Source organism: Lissotriton vulgaris, chromosome 3_1 (assembly GCF_964263255.1).
Source record: "Lissotriton vulgaris chromosome 3_1, aLisVul1.2, whole genome shotgun sequence".
NCBI classification, from domain to species: domain Eukaryota; kingdom Metazoa; phylum Chordata; class Amphibia; order Caudata; family Salamandridae; genus Lissotriton; species Lissotriton vulgaris.
In genome coordinates this window covers 1,937,927,978-1,937,947,590 of record NC_141689.1, presented here as the reverse complement: position 1 = coordinate 1,937,947,590, position 19,613 = coordinate 1,937,927,978, and the positions used below count along the sequence as shown (strand labels likewise).

The 19,613-nt window shown below is 48.6% G+C and overlaps 1 protein-coding gene across 1 annotated transcript in view; it reads left to right on the top strand.

Annotated features, from left to right (window-relative positions):
* LOC147728645 (serine/threonine-protein kinase Nek1-like) overlaps positions 1–19,613 on the top strand; it is a 460,469-nt gene that overhangs the window by 153,337 nt on the left and 287,519 nt on the right. Inside the window, exon 6 of the mRNA XM_086962422.1 lies at positions 17,900–18,014. Within this exon, the coding sequence (XP_086818548.1) occupies positions 17,900–18,014 (115 nt within the window). The remainder of the gene's footprint in view (positions 1–17,899; positions 18,015–19,613) is intronic.

Sequence of the window (19,613 nt, the reverse complement as noted above, 5' to 3'; positions counted from 1 at the left end):
CATCTGCCAGTGGATTCCTCACCTTGTGAATATCCCCTGCGCCAGCAGCATTCGGAAATTTTTCGTAGCTCTCCACGCAGACGAGGACGAAGTCACAGAAGCATGGCTCCGCTCGTGGCTCCGCTGACGTCACTGGAGCCATAAGAGAGCCTCGTCGGCGTGATGACGTCCGTTCACTTTTTTCCGCGCTGTCGACGCTAACGGTTTTCTGGGACTCTCCGTAGTTTTGTTGCTTCTTTGTGTTTCTGGATTGCTTCTCTTGTTTCTTTTTTGAAGATGTTGTCAAGGAAGTCGGGTTTCAAGCCCTGTAGGGAGTGTGGGGGCCTATGTCCATCATGGACCCCCACGAGGATTGTGTCTGGTGCCTGTCGTCGGATCACCGACGTCAAGGGTCGTGGTTGCTGTCGCAAGATGAGCCCAAAGGCTTTAAAGGAAAGAGAGGCCAAGTTATTCATGGCGAAGATGAGACAGGAGAAGAGAGGTCGAAGAAGGTCAAGATCCTGGTCGAGGTCGTGTTCGAAGTCGATGTCGGGTCCGAAGTCGATGTCGGGTCGTGCTTCCAAGTCGAAGAAGCACAAGAAGAAGTGGCACGGCTCTTGACGCCGTTCAGAGAAGAACGCGGCTCTGAAGTCGACTTCACCAATTTCTCGGCGACGTAAGGACTATGTCTCTCCATCTCCTTCAGGATCGAATGAGGGTTCTCCTGTTCATTCGGCTTCGCCTGCAGCTCCACCTGTGCATTCTCCAACGCCGGCTCCATTTCCGAATCCGGTTCATTCTCTGGCTCCGGTGGAAGAGGCTCCATTACATGATGAGTCTTCGACTCCATTGGCTCCACCGTCGGCGCCTCTTGGCCCGAGTCCGGTAATGCCTGAGTCTGTATCGGGCGCTTACCCACCTTTCCCTGGCCCGGGTCAAGATCCATCACATTACTTAAATGCAATGTATGTAGTTTTTGCAAGAGCTATGTACCCCTCTGGAGCACCTTCTAGGGTCCCATGGGTTCTATTGCCTTTAACCTGGGAGTTCCTCAGGCTTATGCTCAGGCTCCCTTTATGCCATTTCTTCCAGCGGCGCCGTCCTGGCATTTCCCGGCACCGAGGACATCGACTCCATTTCCTTCATCTCCGGCGCCGTCAGATCGACCTCACCCGGTTTCTGGCATTCAAGCCGTCTTCAGCCAGGCTTGCTTGAATCCAGTGGCAAAGTGAGCAAGGGACTCACGTCTGAGCATACCCTGCCACACTTGTGGCGGCCAAAAGCGGTACAAAAGGGGGTGGTGATGGACGGAGCATCTGAATCAATCAAACACTCACACCCAGTCAAAAGATCTGGGTTTAATCCATCACCGTTCTTTAGCCCACTCTGCCACCCCAGTTCAGACATGGCTATATGCAAATCAGTCTGACCCTGTGCCTCATGGGAACAGTCCAGCCCGAACTGCCAAGCCATGTCTTCCCCGGACTGGAAACAAGCTTCCGAGGACCGGTTTCTGGCATTCAAGCCGTCTTCAGCCAGGCTTGCTTGAATCCAGTGGCAAAGTGAGCAAGGGACTCACGTCTGAGCATACCCTGCCACACTTGTGGTGGCCAAAAGGGTAACAAAAGGGGGTGGTGATGGACGGAGCATCTGAATCAATCAAACACTCACACCCAGTCAAAAGATCTAAGAAGGAACCTCCTGTTGGGCTGAGGGCTCATTCCACTCGAGCCACAGCCACTACAACTGCCTTGGGCCGAGGTGTGCCCTTGCAGGACATTTGCCAGGCGGCTACGTGGGCCTCGCTGCACACGTTTGCACAACATTATTGCCTGGACAGTCAAGTCAGGAGGGATAGCTACTTTGGCCGTTCCGTCCTCCAGGACTTTCTGGTGAGATTATTGGTTCGCAGACCCACCACCACGGGGTTGGTATTGCTGGGGTATCTATTCTAAGGTAAGGAATCTATCACTAACGTGTCTCTTTCAGATGCACAAGTTACTACTTGTGTAACGATATATCTGTAAGAAACATTAGTTAGTGATAGATTCCTTACCGACCCACCCATCCTCCCCGTTCTGCGAACCAATATCTAGGGTTAAGGTCATCCCCTTTCAGGGCCCTAGTTTCAAGGCACCAGTGTTGGTTTTTAGCATAGCTCTGCGTTTCTGGCGCGGAAAAGCTGTGTCTAAGAACTGACGTCAGCACGCAGAGGCGGCGTCTAAGTACTCCGACGATGTCATCACGGCGCCCACAACTCCCACGACGGACGCGGAGCCGCAGACGACGCCTACCGACGCGCAAGGGTACTGCTACGCAAAAAGTTACGGATGCAGTCTGACTCCTGGGGATATTCTAAGGTAAGGAATCTATCACTAACTAATGTCTCTTACAGATATATCGTTACACAAGTAGTAACTTATGCTTTAGGTCTACGTGGTGTATACTTTCTTTCGCTTGCTCTACTTGACTGGAAGGGCTCGCCAAATTCATTTTTTCTCATGCGTGGTCTTCTTCACTACTCACCGGTGTCCCTTCTGAATAGCATCTGTGGCAGTGAGATTGCGGCCTGACTATATGCTGCTATGGTCGCTGAGTAGAGTGGAGTGGAGACCCTGGTCTTATAAGGTGGAGTTGGGTGTTGCAGCGCCGTAGTTTACAGCACAATCACGGACATGGGAAAGACAGATAAATACGTAAAGCCAAAGATATCCTATGATTCAAAGCGCCTCAAGAAAACGACGCAGCAAACGACATCCGACACTGAGACAGACATGGAGGCAGATGGTACCAGCAAACTAGAGCGACTGCTGCTGTCCATACAGCAGAGCCTACAGACCATAGATGGTAAAATCGACACGCTTAACCTCCGCATGGCGTCCAAACTCGATAAGCATGGAGTGCGCCTAGCTGAGGCGGAGCAATGGATCTCCAACGCTGAGGAGAAAGTGGACAGCGCTGCGAAATCGTGTGCCCAGATGGAGAAACTCACTTAGGTTAGCTTCGCTGGCCTTGGCATCTGTCCCTGGTATTAGGAGAGTGCGCATTGGAGGCCGTTCTTTCAGACGCCTGGCGCCACAGCTGTGGAACACCTTGCCAGTGCCTTTGAGAAAGAATGTCAATCTGCTAGCCTTCAGGAAAGATCTTAAGTCATGGCTGTTTGTTCAATAGTCCTGTCATCCATTGCCTGTCCCTTTTCCGTTTTAGGTCTGAAGTGCCGGGACACTCCTCAGAGTAGCTGAGCGCTATATAAAACTTACTCTAACATAACATAACAAACTGGTGTCAGTGATAAATGCGAAGAATGAGGACTTGGAAGCCAGGTCCAGGCGTAATAATTTGCGCATTCTTGGGGTCCCGGAATCCACAAATGTTGGGAAGATGGAACTGTACGTTGAGCATATGCTTAAAACACTGTTTGGCGCTGAGAACTTCTCTGCCATGTTGGTAGTTGAGCGGGTGCACAGATCCCTGGCACCGTGCCCTGTGCCGGGGGCCACCCCGACCAATTATTGCCAGGTTGCTCAACTACCAGGATCGTGATACAGCGCTTCGTCTGGCGAGGGAGCTGGGTCCTACCAAATATCAGGGCGTGGAGGTTCAGATGTTCCCAGATTTCACTGCAGCGGTGCAGCAGGCGAGGCGTGCGTTCCACCCGGTTAAGAAGCGGTTACAGTCACTGAAGGTCCAGTACGCAATGCTCTATCCAGCACGGTTCCGCATCCAGCATGGCGACAAGACTAGGATGTTTACGACTCCGAAGGATGCTATGCATTTCGACGAGCAGCTTGAACGCAAAGGGTCGGCGAGAATGGATGGCGCAGAAACAGATACGGAGGACTGACGGATAGAGACGCTGTCTTGGCTGAACTGGTATTGTAATGTGAAAGATGACTGTTTATCACCTTCTTTTGTGAATGCTGCATTGTTTTGTTGACTCACTGGCCTGCTGATGCGGTTGGGAAGTACCTATATCGACTTGTTTTAGCTGCTTTCGACAATATGGTATGATGGGCTTTGTGCAGAATGGTCCCCGCCATTGCTGGCTATTATTTGATGGCGGTTATATGCAGCCGTGCCGTGCCATGCCTTGAACTGACTTGCTGTTTGTTTTACTATGATAGATTGTTTATGTTTTAGATGCTGTTGCCTGAGTGTTGGGGAGGTGCCACAACGCACAATGTCCTACCTGGGGGCCTCTGGGGTTCCTGAGGTAGGTCTCATGAAGATCAAACTTGGCCTAGAGAGAACTTTGTATGCGCCCTGACCCCCCTTCTTGCATCGAGGGGGTCGTAGGGCTCCTGGTGTCCTCCATGAGGGAATTCCCCGAATGGTCACAGACTACAGTTCCACGTGATGAGCGGTCTAGCTGTTTGCTGTGGGTTGGGTGGAGGGGTTTTGTTTTCTTGTTTCAATATGTGGGTTTCCTCAGTACGATTGGGGTGCTGGGGTGGGTGGGGGGGACTTGTTGGGGTATTGTGCAGAGACTCATTCTTGACCAATAGAGAGCGAAATGTGCGAGAATTGGATGTATGTAGGTCACATCTCATGTACACCAAGTATGCTGTTGTGGACAATACAGATGTCACAAGCAGAGGGTAAATTGCGCTGGATAACATGGAATGTTAGAGGGCTTAGTAATCCAAAGAAAACCAGGCAAGTGTTAACATACCTTGACCGTCACAACATACAGGTGGCGCTATTGCAGGAAACGCACCTTATCGCTACTAAATGGGCAGATGGCAGATATGCCTCTTCCTACTCCTCATATGCGCGCGGGGTGATTATCTTAATTAAAAAAAGAGTGTCCCCTTTGTTTGCACATATGAGGACATTGATGACAATGGCTGTTACATACTCGGGGTAAGCTGTGTGGCAAGCTGGTCACTATGGTCAATGTGTATGGGCCAAATATAGATGACCCCGATTTCTATGCAGGGTTATGGAGCAAAATATATCAATTACCACCTACAGCTCTTGTATGTGGGGGGGATTTTAATGCAATACTAGATCCTGCATTAGACCGTCACACCGCTTCAGACACCGTTGTTAAGAAAGCCACACACGCAATTCACTCTGGTATGGCGGATTCAGGCCTGCTGGTCGTTTGGAGACTGAGACACCCTGGGGTGCGGGAAGGTACATGCCATTCATATGCTCGCAATTCATGGTCACGTATTGACTACTGGCTGACCTCTACGGATGTTAGCACGTGGATCACCGGGGTTCTGCACCTTCCGCGCTCTCTCTGTCTGATCATTCCCCTGTACAGCTCACTATGGCAATACCAAATTACACACTGCCCCAATTTCAGTGGCGACTACAGCCGTCCAAACTCTTAGACCAAGTATACAGGGAAGGTGTACGTGTGGCTATAGACAACTACTTCGCTGAAAATGTAGGATCAGTGCAGAGTCTCAGCACTCTATGGGAGGCCTTTAAGGTCACTATACGTGGCGTGTGTATAGGTTTACAAGCAGGAATGCTCAAATCACTCCGCGGCTTGATGACGTGGCTGGAAAGGGAATTGGGTCAGTTAGAGCGACAGTATGAGGAGACGGCTCGCTTCTATATGCTCCAAAGTTACTGAGTATAATGAGTTGGCACAGCAAGAGGTGAAGCATCTGTCCAGGCGTTGGCAGGCGAGACATTATGGGGAAGGGGGTCGTCCTGGTCGTGCTTTAGCAAGCAGGATTGCAGAGTCGTGGACCAAACGTTGCTTGATTCAGTCAATTACACAGGGCGAGCACACTCATTGTGATATCCCGGGGATACTTGGCGTCTTTGCACAACACTACAGTGCTATGTATAGGGCCAGGGAAACTGCAGATGAGGACAACATTGCTCATTATTTGGATGACATTGCCCTGGTGTGGTTGTCAAAGGGGCAGCAGGACTTCCTGATGCACCCGCTAACAGCAGGTGAGATTAGGGATGCTATCGTAGCACTGCCAAATGGGAAAGCCACGGGCACGGATGGGCTTCTGGCAGAATTCTATAAGGAGTATGCAGATGTCCTGGTGCCTCACCTGCAGTCAATGTTTGATGAGGCATACGAACAGCAACGCCTCCCGGATACACTACGTGAGGCTCTCTTTGTTACGCTGCTGAAGCCCGGGAAGGCCCCGGATAAATGCGACTCCTATAGACCATTATCCCTGATGAATGCGGATGTCAAAATCCTCGCCAAAGTATTGGCAACCAGACTACAGCTGATAATATCGGTCATGGTCCTACTGGACCAGTCAGGGTTTATCCCGGCCCGCTCTACTGCCCACAACCTTAGGACTCTATTTGCTGTGTTGCATCTTCTGAAGCCTGAATATCTGCGGCGGTGGCGGTCCTGTTGGATGCCGCGAAGGCATTCGATTCTATTGCCTGGACATACATGTTTGCGGTGCTACATCGTATGGGAGTACCCTACTTTTATACTAACTGAATTAAATTACTGTATATCAATTCAGTGGCCCGCATACGGGTTAACGGCCAGACCTCGGATACAATGCCAATTAGGCGCGGCACAAGGCAAGGGTGCCCATTATCGCCTTTGCTATTTGCGTTAGTTATGGAGCCCCTGGCCTGTATTCTGCGGCAGAGACATGCTGATGCAGCACTGCGCTTTTTCCAACGACTATTGGCCGCTTTTCAATGTACACTGATGACATACTTTTGTACGAGCGTGAACCAGCAGTGCACCTGGACAAGCTGATTTGTGAGTACATCCGGTTTGAGTGGTACTCTGGCCTTACCATAAATTGGGATAAGTCGATTGTGCTGCCCTTGACGGACAATACCACCCCATTCGAGTTGGAATGTCCTTTGTCGTGGGCAACTGAGCCAGTTAAATACTTGGGTTTCTGGGCTCATAGGGACCTCCAAGTTGTTATTAGAGCCAATTACGGTACTGCCATTGCGCAGCTAGAAGATCAAGTAGCTAGATGGGTTAAGCTGCCACTTACTTTTGCAGATAGAGTGGCAGTGTTGCCCCGGTTCTTATACTTTTTTGTGAACATACCTCTTCGTCTCACGCAGCATTTTTTCTCTACGCTACGGTCCCTACTGATTACGCTGGCATGGGGAGGCAAAAAGCCAAGAGTGAAGTGGGATACACTCACAAAACAGTATGAAATGGGCGGTTTTACTGTACCTAATATGCAGCTATACTATCTTTGTGCCCAGGCGCACTATGCATATTATTGGCAAAAAGCCCGCCGTACACACCACACGTTGCAGTAGAGGCGGGTGCTATACATCCGATTCCTTTCAAAGCGATGGCACATTACAGTCCTTGACCGGGACGAAATTGACAAGGTAAAGTGTACGCACCAGGCATGGCACGATCTGGGGCGTCGGCTAAGAAGCTACCATTATATGCACCAGCGATGCCTCTAGTCCATCACATGGCCATATCGGTTACTGGCGAGACAGGTCCACTTAGAATTCTACACACTGCTGGAGCACACACTATGGGTGATATATATCTGAATGGCACATTTCTACAACTCAGTGATTTTGTGGGGGCTAGGGGGAATGTAGCTATGCTGACCTTTATTTACAGTAGATTACGGGCAGCTTTGAAGACGTTGTATCCCAGCTTTCCAGTGGAGCCAACAACGTTGGCAGCTCTACAAATTCTATACACTGCACAAAACACCACAAAACTGGTTTCGCGATTGTATACAGCATCGCAACGTGATGAGGCACAACTTAGACACATCACTAGCGAAATGAAACCCAATCCTACCACAACCACTGACGGAAGAGGAATTGGAAACGAGTTGTTGCCTCACGGGCAAATTTGCTGCAAATGGTAATCTTAAATACATTCACTATAAATATCTTCATCAGGTATACTATACACCAGTGCAATTCTATACATTTGGTTTGCGAGACTCGCATTGCTGTAAAAGATGTGGACTGACAATGCAGACTTTCTACATTTGGCCTGGAACTGTGCTACAGTGGCAGACTTTTGGGGCGAGGTCACGACTATGTTATCTGCTATGGTGGGTGAGGTACTTGAATGTAATATGAGGGTCTGTTTGTTGGGTCATGTATCGCATATCAAAACAGTGAATCGCAAACTTGTCGCGCTAGCGCTACAGTTGGCGAAGCGAAGAGTCTCGATTCATTGGGATGGCCACCCGGCGCCTAAATTGGCATGCTGGCTACAAGATGTGACATACTGCCGTGATCAACTCGTGTGCTATGCGGAGGAGCTACCCAGTGCGTCCCGTCCACGAGACATCTGAGGCCCCTTTACTTCCCACCTGCTGGCTAACACTGTGGATTAATGTTGTATCTGCCCTTCTATGTATGTGACTGCTCTGCGTATCGATGCACTTGTATTTTCGACCACCTTGAGCTTGTGTGACCTTAGAACGTTTGGCTCTTCTGCACTCTGTATGATATATACGCATGTAAAGATTTCTCTGATGTCTTTTCTTTTTGTTATATTGAAACTCAATAAACAAAGTTATAAATTCGAAGTTGCTATTGTTTGCCCCGAGGAGGTGGTGCTCCCGTGGTTTGGTGGGTAACGTGTGGACACCCCCACATAATTAAAAAGCAGTGCCCCAGGATTTGGAACACCGACTTATACAGCCACTCACACACCCATACACACAAGGATACATACTGTCACACAGCCACTCACATAATATATGTTAGAAGTAGTATCACTAAGTAGTAGTGCACCTAGTATACTAATTTATCTTTTGTAGTAGGTTAGCATATATATGTTTAACACCCATAACCTCTTAAAAACCCTTACACTGACTTGATGGTGTCATCAGTGATATCACGGTCCATGTCATGAGTGAGGTCATAAACAATGCATTGTGGGGACCTACATTATAGTTCTCTTCCAGGGGATCCTCATCAATAGTCATAAGCATTAGAATATTCCCGCCTATGTGCGGGACCCCGGAAACACTATATTATATGTGCCCCACATATAAATACACATATATATATATAAACAATATATATATAAAAAACAAGCAATAGCAGCCAAATCACATTAGAGCTGAAATATGCTGTGAAGAATTTCCACCATACATGAATAATAAGCATTAGAAACAGGAGAAAACAACACCAAGTTTGTTTAGGAATTGTTTTAATGCTCAGAAAGCAGTAGAAATTCTCAGAACTCACTGGAAGCATAGGAAGCTCCCAGGCTGCATTGCAAACACACAGTCTAACCAGACTGAAAAGCTAACCTGTAGCTAAATAACAAAAAACTGACACTGTGCCTTTAAGGCACTCATGACCCCCTGAATCCCATCATGCCTCAGGAGTGGCAGTTAGGCAGTTGTTCTTTCCGGCTCCTTCAGTGAAGGACCCTGGTTTACACAGCTCCACTAATTTTCTGATTTTCTGCAGAAAAATTGCTTCTTTTTCAAACTTTTTGCTCTTACTTCGACGTCTACCACCTAGTCAAGTAAGATACTGCCTTTTTTGAGCAGTTTGGAGGGCATTTTACTTCGAAAATGCCATCTCTTTTTGATAAATGTCCCTCTTGCAACAGCAAGAAGGCCAAGACAGACAGCCACGAGGTCTGTATTGTTTGCCTGCCTGATGACCATGATCCTGAAACCTGTCCACATTGTGAGAACCTATCAGGCAGGATTCTCAAGGACAGGGAGAGAATTCGGATTTATGGCCTGGCCCACAGAGCTTCGAGAGGGAGATCTCCAGTGAAGAAGGGCTCCAAGAAGGCCCATTCGTCTTCAAAAAAGAAGTCTTCACGTCCTTCTACCTCAGCGTCGGGCTCGGCGCTGAGAACAGATCCACAGGAAGGATTTTCCTCTGGGAAGCTGCCGTCGACGGCGGGCTCGCCGTCGAGAGGGAGGCCAGGTACGTCATCGAAGGCGGCATCTTCGAAATCGCCTCCGCCGTCGTCAACCGGGCGGCGATCGGCGTCGAGGAAGGCTACTCCGCCGCCGTCAACCGGGCGACGGTCGGCGTCGAGATCCATTACCCCTCCGCCGTCGTCAACCAGGCGACGACCGGCGTCGAGGGACGTCACCTCGCCGTCGTCAACCAGGCGACGATCGGCGTCGAGAAGGGTGGCTTCTCCGCCGTCGACGGGTGCTCGTCGATCGGCGTCGAGGACGCGGTCCCCGTCGGTGCGGCAGCAGCGTTCGGCGTCGAGGGTGCCTAATACCCCTCCGCCGTCGTCGCACAAGCATCCGACGTCGAGGCATGGCTCTACGTCGGCGACTGACCATCGCCGTTCGACGTCGAGGCAAAAAGCTCTGTCGACGACAGGCCGTTCAGCGTCAAGAGAGAAGCCTCCGTCGGTGACAGGTCATCGACGTTCGACGTCGAGGCGGAGGTCCCAGTCGACGACCAGACACCATCGCTCGACGTCGAGGCAGAAGGCTCCGTCGGCGGTTGCTCATCGCCGCTCGACGTCGAGAGACTATGAACATTCGCAAGGCCATTCGGGGTCGAGGTTGTTTGATCCCCCGACCCCTCGGAAGCGGTCGGCTGCAAGAAGTGAGCGCTCGACGTCGAGGCGCTCGGACACGATCATGGTGACTGAATCTGCTTCTCACCATTCTTCTCATCGGTCCTCGGGCTCCTCTACTGCACATTCCAGATCTAGAAGCCCGGTGCACAGGACTCCTGAACGTCGGCCAGACCCTTCTGCGGGGCGCGTCAGGCTGTCGCCAAGATGGTACCGGTCCCTGGACCATTGGAGAGACGATGGGGCTACCAGGCGTATGCAGGAATATGCCAGCCCACGCCACAGGTCAGCTCTCCAGGACCTGGTGGAGGAGATGGACAAACGTAGCCCTCCCAGGCGCTCAACGCCTGTGGATCTACCCACCAGAGCGCCAAGGAGGCCCCGCTCGCCTACAAGGAAAGCTAGACGGGATGGTCGGGAAGATCTAGATCGCCTGCAAAAGACCCTAGACTGGATGGCCGAAAGGCCTCTGTCCCTCGGGGCAGATCTCCTGCGCGGTCGCCGTCCAGATCGCCCAGGGCATCCCGATCTCCTAGAAGAGACCATTGTCCAAGGGATCGGGTCAGGTCGCGCTCTCCTAGACGGGAGGAGCGTCCCAGGAAGTCGAGGGAGCGGGGACGCAGTTCTCACCATCGGCATAGACGTACCCCGTCTACCTCTTCCACTTCATCTACCAGGTCGTCGAAGAGGGACTACTCTCCGACTTTGACAGACAGTCCAACGTCCAGGTCCTCCCCTGTGGATGATATTGGCACGTACCTGGACGTTCTGCAGAGAGGTGCGCTTAAACTGAACATCGAAATGTCTGTTCCTCAAGTCACGACGACGGTCATTTTCGAAACCTTGCACAAAAAGGCCATCTCCAGACCTCTGCTGCCATTGGTCCCAGGGATTTTGGATCCGGTCAAGGACGTTTTCCTAACCCCGGCATCAATCAGAGCAGTGCCAGCACGCATTACGAAGAAGTACAAACCTGCGGCTTCTGACCCGGTGTTTGTGAGGTCTGACCCTCCGGCGGACTCGGTCATCGTGGCAGCGGCAAGAAAGACACATGCGGTTGCTGGTTCGTCTTCAGTCCCGCCAGATAAGGACAGCAAGACCCAAGACTCCTGGGGTAGGAAGGTCTGCAACTCTGCTGCTTCCACTCTTAAAGTCTCCATTGCAGCTGCGCTCCTGGGTCGGTATGACAGGGCCTTATGGGACTCGATGGAGAGATTCAAAGCCAAGCTGCCGAAAGAGGATCAGCAGGACTTTGAGGAAACTGTTACGGAGGGGTGTCTGGTGGCTAACCAGATGATCAGCACGGCCGCGGATGGGGCGGTGCTGTCGGCACATTCCTATGCCCATGGAGTTTGTGCCAGAAGATCGGCCTGGTTGCGCCTTACAGGGCTGAAGCCGGATGCCCAGCATCGGATTCTGAATCTCCCTTTTTCGGGTTCTGCCCTCTTCGGGGAACACGCAGACGAGGAAATGACCCGAATGAAGACTGAGCTGGACACGGTGAAGGCGGTGGGCTTGGAGAAGAAGAAGGAGTTCAAGCGCCGCTTCAAGTCCAACAGGGGGAGAGGGGCCCAGCAGAGGGTTCAAACCCCGCAGTGGTCGCAGAACAAAGCTCAGGGAAAACCCCAGTTTCACTGTAAACCCAGCAGGGGCAGAGGGGGCCGCCAGCAGTCCTCCAACGCCCCGAGAGGAGGAAAGGCCTGAACAGTGGCTTCCTCTGACACCGTTGCCCACTCCGGTGGGAGGAAGTGCATCTCAACACCGGGAGGAGTGGGTCAGCATCACAAGAGATCAGTGGGTGCTGAATATACTGCGAAATGGTTACAGGATACGTTTCCGTGCTCTTCCAAAGAGCATTCCTCCGAAGAGCTCTTGCCCTCACTAACTGAGCTTGCTCCGTCGAGAGGTGACGATCCTGCTGCAAAAAAGAGCGATAGAAGAAGTTCCTCGCGCTCTAAGAGGCAAAGGAGTTTACTCCAGATATTTCCTTGTCCCCAAAAAAGATCAGGAGGACAAGTTCAGACCCATACTCGACCTACGACTCCTAAACAAGGTCATCGTCAAGAAAAAGTCCCGCATGTTGGCGCTTCACCAAATATGTCCTCATCTACAAGCCGGAGATTGGATGTGTTCGGTGGATCTTCAAGATGCGTACTTTCACATCCCGATTGCGCAGCAACATCGAAAGTACCTGAGGTTTGTCGTGGGGCACAAACACTACCAGTACAAGGTGTTACCCTTCGGTCTCAAGTCCGCACCACGAGTCTTCACCAAATGCATGGCGGTGGTGGCGGCTTTTCTTCACAAGAAGGGTCTCTTCGTTTACCCATATCTGGACGACTGGCTCCTGAAGGGTCCATCCCCGGTACGGGTAACACAAGATCTGCATCTGTGCCTGCAACAGCTTCACAGGCTCGGCCTCCATGTGAAACTGGAGAAGTCAGTCCTGCGGCCTACGCAATCCATCCACTACCTAGGCTCCGTTCTGGACACAAGCGTGGGAAGAGTGTTTCCTTCGGAGGAGAGACTTTCTTCCATGAACCTGAAGTGCGGGATTCTGCTGGAGTCTCGTCCTCCAACAGCACGACAGGTGGCGTCTCTGCGGGGTTCCATGGCGTCCTGCATTTTTCTCATCCCACACGCCAGGCTGAGAATGCGTCCTCTGCAACAGGCCCTGGAGGATCAGTGGGACCAGGCAACAGGTCGTTGGGAGGACCAGATCCATCTTTCCCAGGCGACAAAAGAGTCCGTCAGATGGTGGACTCGGAGACACAATGTGAGGGTGGGAGTGCCGTTTCATCAACCCATTCCATCCCTATTTATCGTGACAGATGCCTCCCTGCACGGCTGGGGAGCACACATGGGTCCGCTTCAGATTCAGGGCCGGTGGTCTGCGCAGGAGCAGACATACCACATCAACATGCTGGAACTCAGAGCGGTATTCCTGGCTCTCAAAGCTTTTCTGCCAGCGATCACATCCACCTCAGTCCTGGTTCAGACGGACAATACGACAACCATGTTCTATCTGAACAAGCAAGGAGGCACAAAATCTCGCCCACTGTCTCGAAAGGCTCAAACAATATGGCATTGGCTCCTCGCTTGAGGTCTCACAGTGGTGGCGGTGCATCTTCCGGGCGAGTTGAACGTCAAAGCAGACGCACTCAGTAGGCACTTCGAAGTTCAGCCAGACTGGGTGCTAAACGACGAAGTAGTAGAAGAACTTTTTCGTTGCTGGGGACGTCCGTCCATAGACTTGTTCGCAGACGACGAAAACACCAAGTGCCACGCCTTCGCGTCCAGGTTCCACAGACCAGGGACGCTGGGGAACGCTCTCCTGTTGGATTGGGCAGGGATGTTTGCGTACGCGTTTCCTCCCCTGGCTCTGATCCCGAGAGTGGTGTCCAAGCTCCTCAGGACGAACATGGAGATGATCCTAATTGCTCCAGACTGGCCTCGGCAGTGGTGGTATCCGGACCTTCTACATCTGTCTGTGTGTCCACACAAACGACTCCCTTGCAGACCAGACCTGTTGAGCAAAATGAACGGGAGGATAATGCATCCCAACCTCCCATCATTGAACCTAACAGCATGGCTCCTGAGGTCCTGCAATACGGACATTTGAACCTGCCGCCAGAGTGTATGAGCATTTTAAAGGAGGCGAAGAGACCGTCCACGAGAGCATCCTATGCCTTCAAGTGGAAACGGTTTTACTTGTGGTGTAGGGATCAGCATTTGGATCCGATTAAGGGGTAGGAGGACGTCATATTACCATACCTCCTTTCACTCGCAACAGCTGGTTTAAAGTACGCTTCCATTAGAGTGCATTTGTCAGCTATTGTGGCTTACAGGAAGTCGCCTGACCAGGTGTCTTTCTTTCAGGTTCCAGTGGTCAAGGATTTCCTCCAGGGATTGAAGAAAGTGTATCCCCCTGTACGAAATCCTTCTCCTCCGTGGGAATTAAACCCAGTTCTATCAAGGTTGATGTCTCCACCTTTCGAGCCAATCCACAAAGCTTCCTTACAACATCTCTCTTGGAAGGCAGCTTTTTTTGGTGGCAATTACCTCTGCACGCAGGGTCAGTGAGATACAGGCGCTCTGTGCAAAGGAACCTTATACGGTATTCCACCATAACAGGGTGGTTCTGAGGGCTCACCCTTCTTTCTTGCCTAAAGTCATATCTGATTTTCATATCAATCAGTCTATCTCCCTCCCTTCGTTTTTTCCAAATCCGACAACCCCGGCTGAGCGGTCACTTCACTCATTAGATCTTAAAAGAGTGCTGAAGTTTTATTTGGAAATGACTAAAGGGATTAGGAAAACAGACCAACTGTTTGTGAACTATGGTGCTATGAGGACTGGTTTTCCAGCGGCAAAGAGGTCCATCTCCAGGTGGATTGTTTCTTGCATTAAGCTGGCCTATCAACTGGCAGGAAAACCTTTGTTGATGTCTCCAAAAGCGCATTCCACTAGAGGGAAGGCGGCTACAGTGGCTTTCTTGCATGACGTTCCCATGTCAGAAATATGCAAGGCCGCGACCTGGAAATCAGTGCATACCTTTACGAGGCATTACTGCCTCGACTCTGATTCCAGGACTGACACTCAAGTAGGGCAAGCCTCCTTGAGGAATCTGTTTGGGTAGTCGGTTTTGTCTACTCAAGCTTATTGATGAGATTTCTGTCTTATCTTTCCTTTGCCCGCAGAGATGAGGAGAGGCTCGCTATTCTATTCTAATGCTTATGACTATTAATGAGGATCCCCTGGAAGAGAAGGATTAGTTACTTACCTGTAATCCTAGTTCTCTTCCAGGGGTATCCTCATCAAAGTCATAAGCAACCCTCCCGCCTCCCCGGGCAAAGGATACTTGTTCATAAGGAGATATTGTTGACCTAAGTGTTATTGGGTTTGGTTTTCAGTCTCCGAAAAGAACAACTGCCTAACTGCCACTCCTGAGGCATGATGGGATTCAGGGGGTCATGAGTGCCTTAAAGGCACAGTGTCAGTTTTTTGTTATTAGCTACAGGTTAGCTTTTCAGTCTGGTTAGACTGTGTGTTTGCAATGCAGCCTGGGAGCTTCCTATGCTTCCAGTGAGTTCTGAGAATTTCTACTGCTTTCTGAGCATTAAAACAATTCCTAAACAAACTTGGTGTTGTTTTCTCCTGTTTCTAATGCTTATTATTCATGTATGGTGGAAATTCTTCACAGCATATTTCAGCTCTAATGTGATTTGGCTGCTATTGCTTGTTTTTTATATATATATATTGTTTATATATATATGTGTATTTATATGTGGGGCACATATAATATAGTGTTTCCGGGGTCCCGCACATAGGCGGGAATATTCTAATGCTTATGACTTTGATGAGGATACCCCTGGAAGAGAACTAGGATTACAGGTAAGTAACTAATCCTTAGCTCAGGTAATTATAACTGCTGAATTTCACTGGTATTGTACAAGTGAAATCAGAGCCTAACTGTAACATCCCTGCAACTTTTTTTTTTTTGCAGTGAATTTCTAAGGTTTTTACATTTTTTGTTTCATAACTATAACGACTCTGTAACCTTTGGTGTTTGTAAGTGTGTGTATATATATATATATATATATATATATAATATCAACAATGCCTTTCCACCTGCCGTCGCTCCTCACACTGCGGGTGCTTTCCCAGTGCAAGGTGGTCTTGCGATATCAATGCCTGCACTGCAACTCTCCCATCCTCGGAGTTGCTTTCAAAAAACGGCGCACTCTCGTGCCAATGTTAGTTTCAAAATTAATTTATTCATGTGTCAGACTGATAACAAACTCGTTTCGGCGTTTCCTCCTTCCTTAGTGTCAGTTTTCACATTACAATTGTGCATTTAAATAAAGTTTACTCTACGCCGGGTTCCTACCGGAAATTTTTGACATAGAGAGTGCACTATCACTAGTGTAGTTGTAACACATTGGCGTTGGCAGACATTTTGGTTTGCATTGTTCTGGCATACAATCATCAATATCAAAAAAATCCCTGTACCCTGGACATTAGCATTCATTTAATAGGCATCCAAGTACTATTTTTGGAAAAGAATATACTATTTAGATCCAGTCTTGCTCCCTCTCTATATGTAGTTGGGTATATTCTATCTCTGCCTAGCTGTCCAAATCAAACCATTGTTTGTAGCTAAAAAGGTAGATTCCGAAAGGAATTCAACTCAACACATCCCCAGATGTCTGCTCAACTGAGACCGTACATCCACCCACACTTGAAAATAAATAGAGTGAAAAATGTATGGTGAAAAAGAATGACACCTCGGGGCACTTGGCAGATGTTACCAGTTTACAGCCCCTTTATCATCATTGGTTGCCATTCCTTTTTAAAGTAAGATGAAGGAAAAGAGTGTCCAAAACAAAACCATATGTGTTGTAAAAAAGGACAGGTGCAAAAGAAAGGGCTCGAGGAATCGCTCCCTGATGTGACATCAAAAGTGATTAAAATCAGCAGACATACCAATAGTACACCTTTATTAATAGATCTGGTGTGTACTGATGAAATAAAAAGGCTAGTAGCTTAACGTTGCTTACCAATACCTGTAGCCAACATGTTTCACTGCCTTATGCACTGTATGGCAGGTTCATCAGGGCTCACCTCTCGGTTACTGCACCAGTGTTGGACATCATCATTATGGGAACCTTGTACAGCCACGTCCTCTCGTACCAGCTGGCAAGGGATAGCTCTCTACCCTACTGTCGATTGTTGCATCAATCGTACGGGTACTAAACCAGGACCTTCAATCATCCCAGGAACCATACAATCAACCAAAAGAATATTTACAATGTATACAAATGTATACATTTTAAGGTATCTACACAATTCATCATCATCATGCTCATTGATCATCATTTTGATAAAAATAATCGCATAATTCCTCATGATGTTAATTAATCTTTAACAAGTTTGATTTTTACATGAGCCGCTTAAATTCATTCAAGGCTTCAAAATTGGGCACATATATGCGGCTCCGTTTGTCACTTCCGGAACGGAACAAAGTCGGTGCTGGGACATACGATTCGACCTACCAGCGCAGGAGCAATGCAGTTTAAATCTTCCTGACCCATTCTGCCCTGTTGGGATAGTCTAAAGGTAAGTAATCTGTAGTTAGGTAGAGTATCCACCAGAAAGAGCGTTATTGAAGGTAAGTAAAACGTTGTACAAGGTAGCAACTAGACACCTCCACCTTGCACTATAGTAGTGGTTGAAAGTTCCCTCAATAATATTTCCATAATGAGAGCTGTGACCTCAGTTGTGTGTAACTTGAGTCGTTGAGAGTCTGCTTTGTATTTTTTCCCAGGCCCTTTCCTCAAAGCCTCTTCTATTCACTAATCAAGCATGAAAGCCTTAATGTGGTAGTGTAGTGTAGACTGCTACAGATCCCCAATTCTGCTCTTTAAATAACTTTTTCTTTTTTAGTGGAAGATCCAGAGGATTTAGAAACTGAAATATTGGAAGAAAATAAAATGGATAAAAGCAGTATATGTCCAGTTACAGTTGTTAAAGTCTGGGATAAAGAATGTAAGGAAGCAAGGTAAAGAGTCAAAATGCATACATTGTTGAATAGATGATTGGCCTTCTATGCCTTGGTGTTTAGGTTGATATCCAAGATTCTTTTTGTAACTAATGTAAAGGCACTCTTATGTTACTGATTTGGTTAATGTGCATTTTTTACATATAGTCTGTCTGTTTTATCAGATGTCTAGGGCTTTATGTAACAATGAAACCTGGAGGCAAGCAAATGCTGGAAACTAGAAACCCCCCCATGAAACATTACAACTTTCAGTGCTCAGTAGTGTATGCTCCCGAGACTGTAGTGCATTTCATTTGAGAGTCTTTTGGGATGGGAGGTGTTTGATTGAAAGAAATGTCTGTAGCCTGGGATTCAGTTTCCTTACAAAAAGTAGGATGAGAATAAATCCAGTATCCTAGATTGGGAAGTGAGGTATCCAAGACAAAATAATTGGATTATGTTGGCATTCTGTCTTGTCAGAGATAGCAGGAAGTTACTGACCAAGAACATTTATTGCAAATCATTAGAGTAGTTTAGGGGAATAGTTTAGGAGGGAACCTTCAGAGTTCACACCCAGTTGCCAAATGAGCACATCTCATTCAGCAGTAGGGTGTGGACACAGATAGTCGTGGTGATTCAATGTTTTTAAACATATTGCTGCCAGCCACTGTTGTTTTTTTAAATTTCATTTATTTTTATTGGTGAAAAACAACAATATGCAGGATAGTTGACTGGACAAAGCACATTACTTTTGTTCAGCATCACTTATTGCATCTTGTTTTTACATCTGCAGTATGAAATAGTGATCTTGCTTTGTTGGTTCACTGTATTGTACTGTATACATCACGTTGCACCAACTTTTACAGTGCCCTCCTCTTGGTACAGTACACCATGCTTGGTCCCATATCCCCCTGAATCCTCATCTATGTGGCGCGAGCTGAACCCTCTGCAGCTGCCTGATTGCTCGTGCTCAAGGGGTAATTGCTGACTTTGTGCCAGCATTGTCATATGTTGTGTCTCTTGAGTGTTTGCTCCCACAGATTCAAGTGTCTCCTTCCTCAGTAAGTATGTACGGTAGCTCTCCCATATGTTTTTGGGTCGACTAAGTAGGGAAAGTAAGTTGTTGTATATCTCGGACTGAATATGGCAGTAGGTCATACTGTGCCATATTTCAATTGTGGCCACTGGGCCTTTAGCCCATCTCATCATTGCGCATTGCTTGGCCAAAAATATCCCCACCTGGGGTGCACCTGGGGTGCTGAGGTCGGATGCTATTACGACGCTGCCACACACAGCACGTTTCTGGCTGATAAAATACGCCGTCTGATAAGGACGTAGAGACACAACGCATACTTGTGTGTGTCGGAACCATTAAGGATAGAAGCAGTTACTCTTCGTGGTATTTCCCAGCCACATTAAGGCTGGGACGGAATTATAACGAGCCAGAAGGCTCAATACATTTTACTGAACATATAAAGCCCTGAGGAAGTCTCGGGTCCCTTGTCCCTATCGACAAAACACGTGTTGGCTGGAGCTACAACAAGAAAACATTAAATCTACCTGTATATGGCATACTTGTTTCCTTGCTCTAAGTTATTAACTAAAAATACTGTCTATATG